Raw genomic sequence first — 15,763 nt, 5'->3', positions numbered from 1 at the left:
ATTTTACGCGCCGCTGTCAAAATACGGCGCGTAAAAAGACGTCCCAAGAAGTGACATGCACTATTTCGTGGGCATTTCTTGTAGCAGTTTTTCATTGACTCCATTGGAAAACAGCACGAATAACGTCCGTAAAATACGCCACGAAAAATGCGAGTTGCTACAAAAACGGCTGAAAATCAGGAGCGGTTTTCGCCTGAAAACAGCTCCGTATTTTCAGACGTATTTTGCTAAGCCGTGTGAACATACCCTAAGTGTTCTTTGCACCAAGATCTGGCTATTGCAATTTTAGCCGCCAACTGCAGATTCCCATGGAGCTTGTCAAATCCAAGCTCTCATGGATTATGGCAAACGATCAACTCACAAACATTCTTTGGGACAAAAAGGAGAAGTTCAATCAGGTGTGGGGAGTTTGGAAGACATACCTGACTATTTGAGGAAGGAATAGGCAGGTGGAAAAGATGAGAAGTGAAAGCCGCCTCTTAATTATTTATTTCCCCCCCCCCCCCCCCTCCCCATCCTTTATACATGTGTGTATTTTTGTCTCTTCCCAATGAGGAAAGTCTGTCATAGAATTTTGTATTAGAAGAAAAAAGGCCAAAAAAAACCCAAAAAACTAGCAGGCCCCCCTCCTTAAAACAAAAAAAAGGTGGAAATTTCTACATAGTGCTATACAGGGGATATCCAATTCTGCTTAGATAATATATATTCCGCATGCAATTGTGATTGAAGAAAGACACTGGAAAATGATAGACCATTAAGTTTAAAAACTTGTGGGAAAAATGTTTGAGGGGCTCTTAAAAGGGAAGGGGTCATGAAATTTTTTATTTTTTTATCATATTTCTTTTAATAGGATATTAACAAAAATGTTATTTATTTGTGTTCTCATGTTCTACTTTTTACTTTGTTCTTACTTTTACTTCTATATTGGGGCTGCAATTTTTTTTTCATCTCTGTATGTCGATTAACGACACCTACAGAGATGGAATACGGCACATACAACCCCATAGAGATTGCGAATGGGAGCCGTTCCATTCTATGAAGCGTATGCCGTCTGTGTGGGAACGGCGCATGCGCCGCTCCCACACAGACCAAAACGAAGCTCGTTCGCAGAGCGAAATCCGGCGCCATTGTCATGTGGACCGTAGGCCGAGGCCAGACAGTAAGAGGACGACTTCCGGCCGTGGCTTCCGGCCATATGTTCATGGAAGCGAAGGCGCAAGGAATTGGAGCGGAGGCGGCGGAAGGAGCAGGTAATTTAGGTTTGTGTATGTGATGTGTGTATTATGTTAGTGTTATACTGTCTGCTGAGCACTGTATCTAATCCTCCTACACTGTGCAGTCGCTCAGAAAATGGCGGCACACAGTGTAGGAGGTTTGGAGATTCAAACCCCTCCTTCTCCTGGCACTAGCTAGAAGAAGGGAGGGGGGGGGGGATTGTGTGAGGACACTAGAGCAAGTGTGTCTACCCAAAATTTGCAGCATAAAGCAATAAGGTTGCTTTACCACATTGACCATGCTGCAATTTTGGGAACTGCTCCCTCTAGTGGCCAGCACATGGAAATGTTATAAATTAGAATCTCATTTATAATATTTCCCCGACTTGTGAAAAAATTAAAACAATGTGTAATCACTTAAATAATAATTGTTTAACTAAAAAAAAATTCTAGCGACACATTCCCTTTAAGGGACTACACACAGGAGTATGTGACAGAAAATAGTATTACAAGTGACAGCCAGCGCGGATTTACTAAGGACAGAAGTTGTCAAACCAACCGGATTTGTTTTTATAAAAGGTGGTGAGTAGAAGCCTAGACAGTGGGGACGCTGTGGATATAGTGTTTTGGAACTTTGCAAAGAAATTTGACACGGTCCCTCAGACACCTGATGGGTAAATAAAAGGTCTATAGGTATAGAAAGTATAGTTTGTAACCGGGTCTAATTATGGTCAATGATTCCTATTCTGAATGGTCCCCAGCTATAAGTGGTGTACCCCAGTCCTGGGACTGCTATTTAACTTATTTATTAATGATAAAGAGAATGGGATTAAGAGCAAGGTTTTTATTTTTGCAGATGACACCAAGTTATGTAGCATAGTTCAGTCTGGAAGAGGTTAATCAATTGCAACCCGACTTCGATATGAGTGCTTTCACATCCATATGGCATTTTAGGTTTAAAGAGGCTCTGTCACCACATTATAAGTGCCCCATCTCCTATATAAGGAGATGGGCGCTATAATGTAGGTGACAGCAGTGCTTTATATTTAGAAAAACGATTTTAAACCACTTTATTATTTACTTTATTGTGTATTCAGAATCCTGACACTTCTGAATGTTTTCTGTGAGTCTCAGATGCTAAAAGTAATGTGGCTTAACACAGAATAACCAATGTCCCATTGGAGAATAGACCAATTTCTAGATGGATTGGGGGGGGGGGGGCACTACTCTAATGTTAACGGAGCAGGAAGTGACAAACGCCAGTTCATGGCTTATGGAAGCCAGTGCTATAAAAATTAAGCAAGGAAGGGCAGTCTCGACAGCTACTGCTCTATTATCAAGAAGAGTGCTGGAGTTAGGCAACAGAGGGAAGGTCCTTAGTCAGGACTCTATTAGCTAAATAGGATTTAAAAAGGCGACCATCTATATCTAGACCATCTCTTTTTGTATTTATCCTGCAGAATATAAGAGTAGAATGGGTTAAACAAAAGCAAACTCTTTCATACACCCACTAAACCTTATGGCGGAACAGAATATGACTAACCTAAGCAATTATAAAAATAGATAGCAATGTACCGTACATTTTTCTTGCTTGAAAACAGAAGACTTGATCAATTATATTTTTCCCAAGATTTCTGATTTAGTGTTCTAAATGTCATCTGGGAAGGATAAAACTTATATCTTGATTTTCTATGATATTAAGAAGAAACCATGTTCTTTCTGAAGATGTCAAGTTTCGTTTCATCATCACTAAAGCATTTGGGGCCATTTGTATCTTATGTTCACAGCAACTTTTATGACTAAAACTGGCCATAGACTGAACGATAATTAATGATTCAACCAATTTTCAAATGACAAAAAAATCCACAAATTAAAAAAAACACGTAAGCAGAAGTTGCGGCATTTACGTCTCTTAAAATCAGAGGTTTTTTTACAGCCATATAAAACACAATCTTCGCCTGTTTTAGAAAATATTGTCTACCAAGATGTTACGTATGTACGGCAACTTGTGCTTACTACTTGTTTGAAGTGTTGCATGCTTGCTATGGTTTGGGGACCACCACTGAAGTTCTCCCGAGATAAAGGTTAGACCTTTAGAGTGCAGGTGAATCTCTACTACGGTTGGGAATAAATTAATGACAAAATAAATAATTTATAAGATCAGAACTTTTGTCGGATCGTGACCACATCTTTAGCCAGCCTAAAGCATGACTAGGTCAGACAATTACCACAAATTATGAGCAACACGTGACAAGTATCACATTAGCATCTTACTCGTAAAGACATGTTTTAAAAGGGTCATAGGCAAGAGATACCGACTGGCAGATCCAGATAATTTTGGTGGGACCTGAACACAACTTCAATCAAATGTCTATGGATGTAAAATACTATTCCAATCGCCAATATGTAGATCAATATCAAACTTTACTGCTCAAAAACTAAGAGCAGCTCTTTCTCCAACATTGGGCATCTCAAAAACCACGGTAGTCCTAGATGTTTTGGGGGGGACATCAAGGGGACCAACTCTGCAGTCCTGCCTATTTGTAATGCCAAGGGTCAGGGATACTGTAATGGCCGAGGTAGGGAGACCGACAGGTGAGCCCTAATCTACCCGCCACTCAGTCCCTGCCTACTTGCACGACCCGTCCTAGGCGACGGCGTACAACTGGGCGACGGTCCCTATGCTCAATACGAGCACAACAGACAGACAAGGGTACACAGAAGCTAAAGGGAAATGGGGCAGTTGCCCACGGCAACACCATGAGCAACAAGAGTAGTGAACGAGCCGAGTCAAACCAGGAGTGTACGAGGTACCAAACGCAGAGCAGGAGCGTAGTCAGTAAAGCCAGGGTCAAATTAAAGCAGAGGTCAATAGTACTAGCAGGAACAGCAGAGCCAGGAAACAGACAAAATCACAGGCAAAGGAGGAGCAGGAAATGAAGGTATAAATAGACCGAGGGCTGGAGCTAGCTCCTTCTGGCCAGGCTGCGATAGGTTCTCCCACTCCTCAGCCTACCAGCCTGAGTGGTAGAAGATCGAGTCACTATCAGATCAAGGAGCAGATGCAGACTGATTAACCAGAGGCGTCAACACAGAAGCGGTGTCTGGCAAATCCTTTACAGATACACTCTACATTGCAGCCTACCCACAACAGAAGCGTATCTGTGGGTTGCATAATTTACCTTGTGTGGTTCACCCAGCACCTGCATAGGTACTAGTGGGTGTTACCCCACTACTTTTCACTGCCCTGACTACACGGAAAGACAGAAGTGCAACGATAACTGTCGATATTGGTTCTACAAAGTTTAGAGAATGGCTTCACGTAAAAAATAAAATAAAAGTACAGTTCAATGGTCGCTCAAGAAAAAAACAGTTCACACAGCAGAGCCACACTTTGGATTATGGTGACGTTTCTTTAAGGGCCACTCCAATATCACAGCCAATAACAGGCAACAGCAATTTTGCCCAAAATTAACACTACGCTAGGCAGTATATAATGCACAAGTTTTCCCTCTGATGATGGAGAAGGGAGAGAGGAGTGACCTCCGGGCTACGAGGTTTTAACCCCCACTTGATCAGTCCCAGATAAATTCAAGGTAGATAGCAGCACTCCCAAGTGTAGTAGCATGTGGAACATCCACAGCTGGTAAGATTCATGCACGAACCAGCTTGTGACATTTTAAACACGAATAAGACATTCTAAAACACAAGAATTTGAAGAATCCGTAAAATTCAGCGTCAAGAGCGTTTAGTTACCATCTTCACTATAAATTAAGTTTTTATAATGCCATCAGGAAGAGAGTGCATGGCCATTATATAAATCTTTCTACTTTCTGTTCCCTCACCACTTTATATTTCACACTACTGCCGTTTTAAATATTTTGTGAATATTGGCAGAAAGTTTTGACTCCTCCAAACTAGGCCTTAGTAATATTGAATCTAAAGGCCAGTTTCACATGAGCGTAAAACATATTACGGCCACAAATCCTGGCCCAACCACTAGATCCCTAGTTATTAGATTCAAGGCCGGGTGGGGATGTAGCTGTAATATGAAATTATTCTCAAGTAAAAATGGGCAAAATCTTTAGACTTCAAAAGACATGACATACAGATATATCTTAACCAATATAACCAAGTGCTCATGAGCTGCCTTTGTTTTGTGGATTTTCCCCCGGAAGTCCCCACAAATTTGACATTTTTGGTCATTTACTATGACACACACTCTACTCCTATTTATATTTTATCTAGTCGCATCACTGTGTATAGCTGGTCAAAGACTTTAGATAAATGCTGGACAAAATGGGCAATTTTGGTTGACTAGAAATTGGTCATGGCCTTTCACCCAACAGCCCAATAATTTTTGGAAAATGTCATTTTCTGGCTAGTAATCCAGGAGTTGACCAATTTGCTGGAAATTTTTGTACGGTTATTGGTCAGAAAGGTGGACGTACAGCAAAATAGTTGTGCATCAAGTGGCAATGTTCCTTGATCCTCAGTGAGAGGCCGATGTTTTTTGTAACTATTTTATTGAGTCTCTTATGATTTACATGACGTTTTAATCATTTGCTAGTGACTCAATCATGTTACTCTATTAACAATATTCACTATATACACACCTACAATACACTACCGAGCTACATAAACTACAAGGATTGCTCCTATCGTAGTAGAAGTTTCATCTTGGTGATCCTGCTTTATACTCCATGACCAATAAGGCCTAATTCACATGACAGGGATTCTTTGAACAGCCATCACACGGCCGAGTAGGAACATAAGACCCCAAATGGGGCTATTCACACTGCAGATTTTAAACCAGGCCGTCCAAAAATGGAACATTCCCTATTTTGGGCCATTCTCCCAGCCGCACGGCTCCCATAGAAGTCTATGGGGCTGCGTAAAGCACGGCTGTCACTCGGATGCGATCCGAGTGACGGCCGTGCATTCTGACGCTCGCTTGCGCTCTTCTCCTCCTCACAGTGCGAAGTGCACGTGAAGAGGGGGGAGGGTATTTTGCTGCTTCCTGTAGGAGCTGAATCCCTAATCCCTGGCCATAGCTTTGGCCGAAGCTGTGGCCGGGGATTCCGCTCCAGGAGAAGTCCCTGACTTCTAGATTGAAGTCAGGGACTTTTCCCGGAGCGGTCCTCTACAGGAAGGTAAGGGGGCGTGCCATCTATGGGGGGAGGCAATGTACAAGGGTGCTGTGTGGCACTACCTACAAGGGGGTCTGTGTGGCACTATCTACAGAGGGCAGTGTGTGGCAGAAAATGTAAAAATGAAATTCATCAGTTTTTAAAACTGAAAGGGGAAAAAATAAAAAATAAACTGCTGCAAAAACGGGTCAAAATCGGCCGTTAAAAGCGGTAACACGGCTGGAACGGAAAGGATGCAAAACAGCCAAGAAAAATGGACATTTTTTTAATCGGCCGACACTCGGATCCTGTCTTGTGAATAGAGCCCAACAATAGGCTTTAAATGTTTTTGATGTTAAAATTTATATATATATATATATATATATATATATATATATATATATATATATATATAATAATAAATAGAATGTAACCCACAAATTGCATATTTCTGAGAATCAAGATTTGGCCAAGGGTTGCTTTGGTGGACAAGTTTTGCTCATTACCATTTTCTAATGACCCCAATATCTTCTCTATATAAATTGTCTATAAGAGCTACTTGTGAAAGATACCAGGAACAAACAGTAAATAAAATGCTGATGTTATACGCAGTACCTAAAGTCTTGGCCATCTGTCTGATTTGGCCAGGTCTATGCATGTCTCACAGGCTTTTAAAACCAGATAAACCAGGATTTTGTTACGCTAACTCCACAGTGGAAAAATGACAGCACTGAATGGAAACATCCCAGCACAACACAGCTCAGCCCTGTTTCCTCTCATTATAGGAGAGTAGATTCCAATCTGAAATCAGAATAAATGCTTATTTAATAGAACACAATTACACAGAACTCACTTTCTTTTGAGCGGGGTCTCTGTGCTCACGGAGTGGTGTCGCATAAGCTTCCTCTGTGGAACAGATGGGGTTTTCTGAACAGACTCTGCTAAATACTGAGATGTGACGGGGAAATGACTCAAAGTGTTAGCTCGACGTCGAAATCCTTGATGAGATAATTCTCCAGGATGCTCAGAGGGAGAGCCCTCTGCTACCTTTGATAAATCACCCATGGAGCCGTGAGCCTTCAGAGGAGTTTCTGGAAAAACGGTTTCCACTTTACTTAAGGAAGGTTCCTAAAATTCAGGATAGATTAAAAGATAAAATTAGATAGATGGATAAGATAGATCGTAATACACACTCTAGGGGCAGCTCTAGGTATGAAAAACAAAATAAATGTTAACAAAAAATACCGCACACATACACAAATACATATAAAACCTTCCTTAAGAAACATAGGACTGGCTTGAAGCTCCAGGGTCCCAATTCTCAATTTTGAACATGGCCCCCCAATAATGACATACCATTTAAAGCAATGCTACAGTATACTCTCACATGCGCAAGGGGGGTATTTGGGTCTCCTAAGGAACCAAGTCTCAAGTGTGACTGCAATCTCGGAACCCATAAAACCATGGCACCCGGCTAATATATTGGAATATAGACATTTTACCTGTTAAAAAACACAATTAGATTCCGATGTGGATCAAGCTAAACAGCTTGACGTGCTACAGAAAGGACCAAAAAAAATAAAAAAACAAACCACTTTAAAAGCAGTCAAAAGACTGATCCTTAGCACAGTCCAGCTCCATTATGTAATCTGTGCCCACACAAAGCCTGGCAACTATTTTGTGTGTGCAGAACCTTAGTTCGTGCAATACCACACAATATAACCCGAATTTACAGTGGACAGCTGCTCTAATCTCATAGCAACGTAGTTTTCTGTCAATAATGTAGACACCACTGTGTTTTGTGGATCAATTTATATACTGCAAACCTGGATAGACCTGACAAATTCATAGCCTTTTATTTAATCAGGATAGACCGAGGTCACAAACATGGTAGAGCGGTCTAAAAGTCACCAAGATTTGGAAGAGGGTCCATTCTTTATCCTTCAGTATGATAAACAGACGTCGGTCAGAGTTCTAGTGGGAGGCTACATACATCGGGTTTAGATTCGGGGGCGACACATCCTTTATTCATCTTTGAAACCGCTGTTCCTCTACTGCTTTTTTTCCGCCTCTTATGATTTATTTTGCCACCTCACACTTATTGCTTTTCTCATTTTCTTCAGTATATATATATATATATATATATATATATATATATATATATATACATACACATATATATATATATACACACACACACACACAATCCCACGCTTATGTTCTGCCCATGGCCACTTCTAAATATGTGGTCCCAAACACTAGTAGCAGTTCTATTGATTCCACCATTTGTCTTTTCTTGATTGTCCATTTCGTAAACCTTATATGTTCCGGTTCTGTATTTTGTGGCTTTAGTGTTTCTCTAGTCAGATTTACTATAAAACTTCACTAAAAACCAGTTTATCAGTATACACATTTAACATACTTTACTGTATAATGCTCATTTTCTATACAGCATCCCTTGTACTCTAGCACAAAATATGGAGAGGGCTGAGACATTGCTTTGAAGAGGGTCTTTTTAAAAAGACATTTTAGAATTTACCTTGCTACTACTTTCCAATGGAGTGCATAATGAACTGTCAAAATCGAAGCTCCCAGTGCTGTCCTGTTGACGACTTTTAATCCCCTGTAAGAGAGAAGGTAAAACCTTAAATCTCATACTCCATAGTTTACAATAATAAAAAAAAATAAAACTATTTTTGAAAAAACCTCACAATGGAATGTAGTGAACGAGAATAGACAGTGGATGATTACAAAATATAAAAGGCACTGTTCACATTCACGTTGGAGGCCGTTTAGGGCCTCCATCACGAATCACATCAGATTTCAGAGAAAGAATAGCACTACATGCAAATTGACTAATAATGGGCTCCGTTGGGCACCGGCGGCATCGGTCGCATGCAGATCCAGCACTATGTTTTCGGTTAGAAGTGGAAACCACAATGCAGATGTGAACAGAGCCTAACATTTCTACCTCTCTCAATATACAGTAGAACAATGAACAAGAGTGTATTCACAGCAAAGATCTTAAAAAGCCGTGGCCATAAATCTTTACTTTTTCAGTTAAATTAGGAAATGTATTTTCTTATGTAATCAAATGTCCTATTAGAACATATGCTTTTCATAGCCTGGGCTTGCTTCTGACAAAGAAACCAATTATAAAATTAAAGCCATTGTACTGAAGGCATTAGAGACCCTTTAGTACTAGAATAAAGCACAGATTTGATTCCCAGTTCAGTTTATAATCGGTTTGGCAAGACTGGTGAGAACAGATGCCAGGATGCCACTGCACCCAAAACATCCTGCACCTCCATTTTGTACAAGTAGCTGGCAGAGAAAGAAACAGCACTCCGACAATTAGATGTTAATCTATGTAATCAGCCACTAATCGCCCAGAACAATAGAAGCTTAGTGTGCTGTTCTAGGATGCAGTAATGTACAAGATGCCGGACTACATTTCCGAATAAATATCTTTTGTTTTTGTAACTATATTAATATGTATATACTGCATTTAGTAAAAATTACATTGAGGCTTCGCTGTACAAATCCCAGTAGCCATCCTATGTGAATCTCAGGGGGCACTACTGGATGGCTTGACAGTGCGGCTTAAGATCTTAACTTCACAGGCATTAGATCTAATTGTGTTCTTTTTTGTAATTGTCGTAGCTAGTTAAATTTTTTAAAAACACCACTAGGGGTGGCCATATTGTAGGCACACCCTTCCTATATTGTTGGTATAGACCGTACAACAGGATGGGTTTGCATTTTATGGCTGCTGAAATGAATAAACACGCATAAAAACCAAAAAAATATCCAGAAAGTGATGAAGTGCAACCTCTTCCCTAGGGACCAAAGAGTGACAGGGGACCTGCATACAGAGTTTTATCTATGTGAGATAGAGTCACTATCCTGCCTAGTCTAGGTCTTCAGCAGTACAATAGTGCGGTCATCAAATGGACAGTCCTGTTGACCCTGTTCAAGTCTACACAGCAAAGCTGACAAGCAGGGGCGTAGCTAAAGGCTCATGGGCCCAGATGCAAAAGTCCTTCTTGGGCCCCCCAAATTCTCTTGATGGATGACAGCCCGCAGCTTTCAGCTGCATAGTTGGGTCTCCTAAGTGACCCAATGATGCAGCACTAGTCAGTGGCGTTGCCAAGGTCTTAAAATATCAGGGGCAATAGCCCCAATACACATACCCTCCCCAAAAAAGTAAGAGAGATATTATATACACATTTGCTTTTGGCAAAATAAACCCTTTTCCCAACTAACCCTAACCTAAAGCCCGCCAACTATTAGCATATAGAGATAGAGATATAACACTACGACCCCTATAGCAATGTTACTGGGTAGGATTACATAAACCCGCTCAGCAGACTATTACATATGATAGGATTATATACATGGCTCAGAAGACTATCACACATAATAGTTTTACATACAACGGACAATATCACACATGGTAGGCTTAGATACAGGCAGGGCCATATTTAGAGTTGATGCTGCGAAGGGCACTTTTAGTGCGGACATCCCTCATAACTACCAAAGTTACGGAAACCGCGTAGCTCGCTGACATTGCGGCTCCAGCGCTGGATCCTGGGAAGGCAAGTAGAATACAATTGCTATTCTTTTTTACATGTCAAGTTTATTTTTTTTGGTGTGTTTTTTTTACGGGTTCGGTTGTTGCACTACTTCAGATTAGAGGACTACTTAGATGAGGGGGGCCCGCTACATCAGTTGTTTTGTTTTTTTTTAAATAAAAAACAAAAACTATGTGGTGGGCCCCCCCAGTTTTCATAACCAGCTAGATACAACATGGCAGCAGCACATTGGCGTTCCCAGGGTGGGAAGGGGCACGGTTTTTGGCCTTTCCTAGTAACACCAGCCTGTGGCCGCCCCATTATCCCAACTATCAATACAGATAGTCGGGTACTGGATCGTACTTGGCTCTTCCCGTTAAACCCGGTGGAGTTGGGTACCGGTTAACAAGGGGTTAATGTTAGCCTCTTCACCGGCTAACACTAAGCCCGCCTTAGTAATGGACTGTCAATCAGCCAGCAGAGTTAGGAAAAAAACGTATTGAAAAACCAAAAAAAAAAAAAAAAAAAAAAAAAAAAAAACACCACACACACACAACACCCGTTAAACATTTTGAGAATAAAAAAAAAAAAAAACGGTCATCGTAGTCCTCGAATCCAAAGTAGTTTAACAACTGATCCTGTAAAAAAAAAAAAAAAAATAAAAACTCATTTTAAAAAGTAGGCCAATGAACTGAGATAACACCACGTGATATAAACTAACCAATGACAGTTTAGAGCAGTCACCGCTTAGTTTCGCGCAGAACAACCCGAGATGTGCCAGAATTTTAGCGCGTCTCGGGTGCGTAAGCCACAAAAAAAAAGTTTCGGGACTCAAATACAAAGAAGTCCCAATGCGAAGAGTTCTTAGTTGTCAGTCACCCAATTTCAAAAGTAAGTGCATGTTCGCTAGTTTCAAGGCCCTGTTCACCTCTGCATTCTGTTGTTCTGCTCCATCAGAGGAGCAGAACAACGGAAATGACGGAAAGTGCAGGCTCAGTTGAACGGAGACAACCGGCACTAGACGGAGTCCATTGACTATTCAGTCTGTGGGTCCGTGATTTTACTGGAAACAATAGAGCAGCATGCGGCATTATCGTTCCTGGTATTTTTCGGCGGAATCTGTAACAGAGGCGCCCAATGGAGCCTCTAACAGAGATGTATCTAAGTCTATTAATTCACAAGGCCCACACTGTCTGCTGGGCCCTGTATCTAAGCCTACCACAAGGTAGGCTTTAATACAAGGCCCGAGCAGCCATAAATCTTATACTTCCCCCTCCTCTTCGGCTTTGGGCGCAGCGCACGTCCTGACGTCCATGAAGTTGTGCGCTGGTCCAGACGTCTTTAGTGTCATAACACTAAAGACGTTTGGAACAGCGCTGCACCCGGAGCAAAGAGGGCAAGTTTACTGTTACTATAGTAAAATAGGTCAGTGTAGCTTATTGCATCGGCCCCAGTTACTATAGTAACTGTAAGTAGAGTACCGGATTTAAATGTCAAATTACAACGATAAGTACTTTAAGGAATTGTCCACTTCGCTGATGAATTGTATAGGGTCCCAGTACGGTGACCCTACTCTGCAATCAAATGTTATGGCTGAGGAAGTCACTAGTCATCTGATCATGTACCCTGCATCATCCATGTACATTGGGAAGTTAAAATCAGTTCATGGATGCCCTTCGTCATTCAGAGTTCGAGCTACTCTTTATAATGGCTCTCCATTCTGGCACTTAGAGGCGCACGCCAATCTATTAACCCTCCATATTCACAAACAAAAGAGTAATCCAAAAAGGAAAAGCCCTTTAATTTATCATCCGATTATGTTAGTAACTTGTCTTGTCATCCAGCATGTGAAATACCATGCAGAGATTTATAGCCGACATGATATGGTTTGCTGTGGTCGTGTCACTGGCTTCTAACTTTTCCAGTCCTACATTAAATTGCTTCCTTTTGTGCGGTTTGCAATTCCTCTGCTGAAAAAGGTCAGCTCTGTTGTCTCCTCTAAACATTCTGAAGTTCTGTTTAAACACGTCGCAGGGAAAACGGTCTGTTTATTTCTGATGCCTTTTCTCCAGTAAGTTCCTGCAAAGTTTATTTTTCCTTACCGTTTCCAAGACTCCTACGAAATCATTTTAATGTTCATGTGCATTTTAACAATCGACACAGTTTTAGTCGAAATCAAGATATGCTCAGTCACTCTCTTAATGCAAAAGTTAATAGCTGGGAAGCCAAACCTGGAAAACTAGCAAAAAATGTGTGAACCCCTGGCATTAACAGTCAATCTACCACCATAATACGTGACCTAGCTGGGACCAGTTTGATAGGCAAATAGGAGGTATGTGCCCACGTACCTTTTGATTGCTTTGTATTACCTTTTTTGTCCAAATAAAAAGACTTTGCCATATGAAAATTAATCTGCAAATGCCACTTGGACGGTCAGTTTCCCCGCAAGCATATGTAGGCTTAGTCCCAGTTCTAGGTGTATTGGCAGAATAGGGACCCACCTTATAGAGGTCGCATTGTCGTGGCATGTGGGCTCATACAATTTGATCAAAATGTGCGCTAAGAAGCTCACCATTGTAAGTAGATTCAGCAGCAGTGCATATTTATTTAGTTATAATGTTTAGGTGGCATTGGTATTCAAGACAGGAGAAAAAAAGCAAAAAAAAAAGAAGAGGAAAAAAAAACAGAGAAAGCTTTTTGGAGATACTGACAAGCTTTATGGAGATGCGGATTTCATTTTCCGGCAGGACTTGGCACCTGCCCACACTGCCAAAAGTACCAATACCTGGTTTAATAACCACAGTAGCTCTGTGCTTGATTGGCCAGAAAACTAGCCTGACCTAAACCCCATAGACAATCTATAGGGTATTGTCAAGAGGAAGATGACACCAGACCCAACAATTCAGACGAGCTGAAGGGCGCTATCAAGGCAACCTGGGCTTCCATAACACCTCAGCAGTGCCACAGGCTGATCGCCCCCATGCCACGCCGCATTGATGCAGTAATTCATGCAAAAGGAGCCCCGACCAAGTATTGAGGGCATATACTGGACATACTTTTCAGTAGGCCAATAATTTGGTATTAAAAATAATTTTTTAAATTGGGCTTATTTAATATAATTTTAGGAGACACCAAATTTGGGGTTTTCATTATCTGTTAGCCATAATCAACATTAAAAGTAAAAAAAAATGCTGGAAATAGATCACCGTGTGTAATGAATCTATATTCTATATGAGTTTCACTTTTTGAATGAATTTCTTAAATAAATTAACTTTTTGATGATATTCTAATTTATGGAGTAGGACTAGTGTACACATATATACACACACACACACACACACACACATACATATATATATATATATATATATACACACACACACACACTTATCATATTTTATATTCCTGCAGCAATTAGAAATATGCTTTAATAAAAATTAGACAGCATTTATAGATCATGTAAAATACTTACCCTTGACAAAATACTTTCTAGAGATTCAGTTAAAGATCTTTTTGCTTTGCTCCTCAACAGTTCCAGCCTGAAGCGGGGGGCACTGCTCTGCAGCTCATTCAGGGGGTTGCTGACAATCTGAGAGACCTGCAAACCAGTATAAAATTCATTCCTTTCACATGGAAATTTCCAGACTGGTTATTAGCGGTGTAAAAAAAAAATCATACAACCTTGTCAACAGTTCAGCCTATTATCGTACGGTGTTAAACCAAGGAAACACAAAAATAATGGTCTTTGAGGCAGTTGCCAATTTTCCACATATAACGAAAAGAAATCCTCCGCTCTTCAAACACGAAAACATGTATGGATTAATTACCTATACGAAGCCATCACATACAGATTACTATGGACTTAAGACCCTTTTACACGGTAAAATGATTGGGCAAACGAACGTTCATATGATTGCTCGTTTCTCATTGCCAGTAAACAGGGCAACAATCAGCTAATCAGATAGTTTATGCGGCCAATAAAATGGTCGCTAGTCGGCAGCACATCTCCTCGCATAAACAAGGGATAAGCTGCCAACATGATGGAAATGTATGACAGCAAACAAATGTAGTAACGATCGGTCATCTTCATACATCACTGATCATTGCTCCTTGTGAGAGAAGCAAGCGAGCGTCAATCAACAAGCTGTCTTGATGATCGGCGCTCGTTTTCATATCGGCCAATGTAAAAAGGACCTTTACTCTTTATGATATGCATTAAAAGCCATTTTTATTTGATGTAGCGAATTAATGGGTTCTTCCAACAATTGACTTATGGCCTTTCCAGTTGGTGTCCAAGCTCAAGAACGAGGCTGCCCGTTTTCCTTTTCCGGGTGGAGAAGTGGCCACACATCTCCATTATAGTCTTTGGCATACATGGAAAGAGCCGTGTGATAAAAGTCAATCATGCATGTAGGCTCTCGAGATGGACACATGTAGCCTTTAAGTCTATAGAAATCATCATAAGAGGCAACCCATCTACTTTACAGGATTCCTATTGTGCCGTTATGTCTTTTTGTTTATTTTTTTCAATGAAACATCTTAGAAATCACAGCGTTCTCAAAACCTGTGGAGATGGTGATCAAGTGCTTGCTGTAGGTTCTTAAGCTTATCAAATGTTTGGTATAGAGGTAGATAGTGGGTAAGCAGCAAGGCTGGAGAGGCCGACTGCAGTGTTCTTCAATGGAAGTCTTCCTAAATATTAAAGTGACTCTCTGGTCCCGGGACAGCATTTTAAATATGGAGTACATGGAGCATTATCACCTAGTGCCCTTCAGTTGTGCCCCTCTGTTGAGGATCCGCCGTTTTAGGGTCCCCTTTGTGCGGTCTCAAAGCGGCTGCAGTGCTT

The 15,763-nt window shown here is 40.9% G+C and overlaps 1 protein-coding gene across 3 annotated transcripts in view; it reads right to left on the bottom strand.

Annotated features, from left to right (window-relative positions):
* TBC1D1 (TBC1 domain family member 1) overlaps nucleotides 1-15,763 on the bottom strand; it is a 149,076-nt gene that overhangs the window by 72,469 nt on the left and 60,844 nt on the right. For all 3 annotated transcript variants that reach the window (XM_075859047.1, XM_075859066.1, XM_075859056.1), the window contains exons 8-10: nucleotides 14,390-14,515; nucleotides 8,883-8,966; nucleotides 7,197-7,471 (exon numbers count right to left, since the gene is read on the bottom strand). In XM_075859047.1, the coding sequence (XP_075715162.1) occupies nucleotides 7,197-7,471; nucleotides 8,883-8,966; nucleotides 14,390-14,515 (485 nt within the window). The remainder of the gene's footprint in view (nucleotides 1-7,196; nucleotides 7,472-8,882; nucleotides 8,967-14,389; nucleotides 14,516-15,763) is intronic.

This window comes from Rhinoderma darwinii, chromosome 1 (assembly GCF_050947455.1).
Source record: "Rhinoderma darwinii isolate aRhiDar2 chromosome 1, aRhiDar2.hap1, whole genome shotgun sequence".
NCBI lineage: Eukaryota > Metazoa > Chordata > Amphibia > Anura > Rhinodermatidae > Rhinoderma > Rhinoderma darwinii.
The sequence above is the reverse complement of the archived record's forward strand: the minus strand, read 5'-3'. Positions and strand labels throughout refer to the sequence as shown.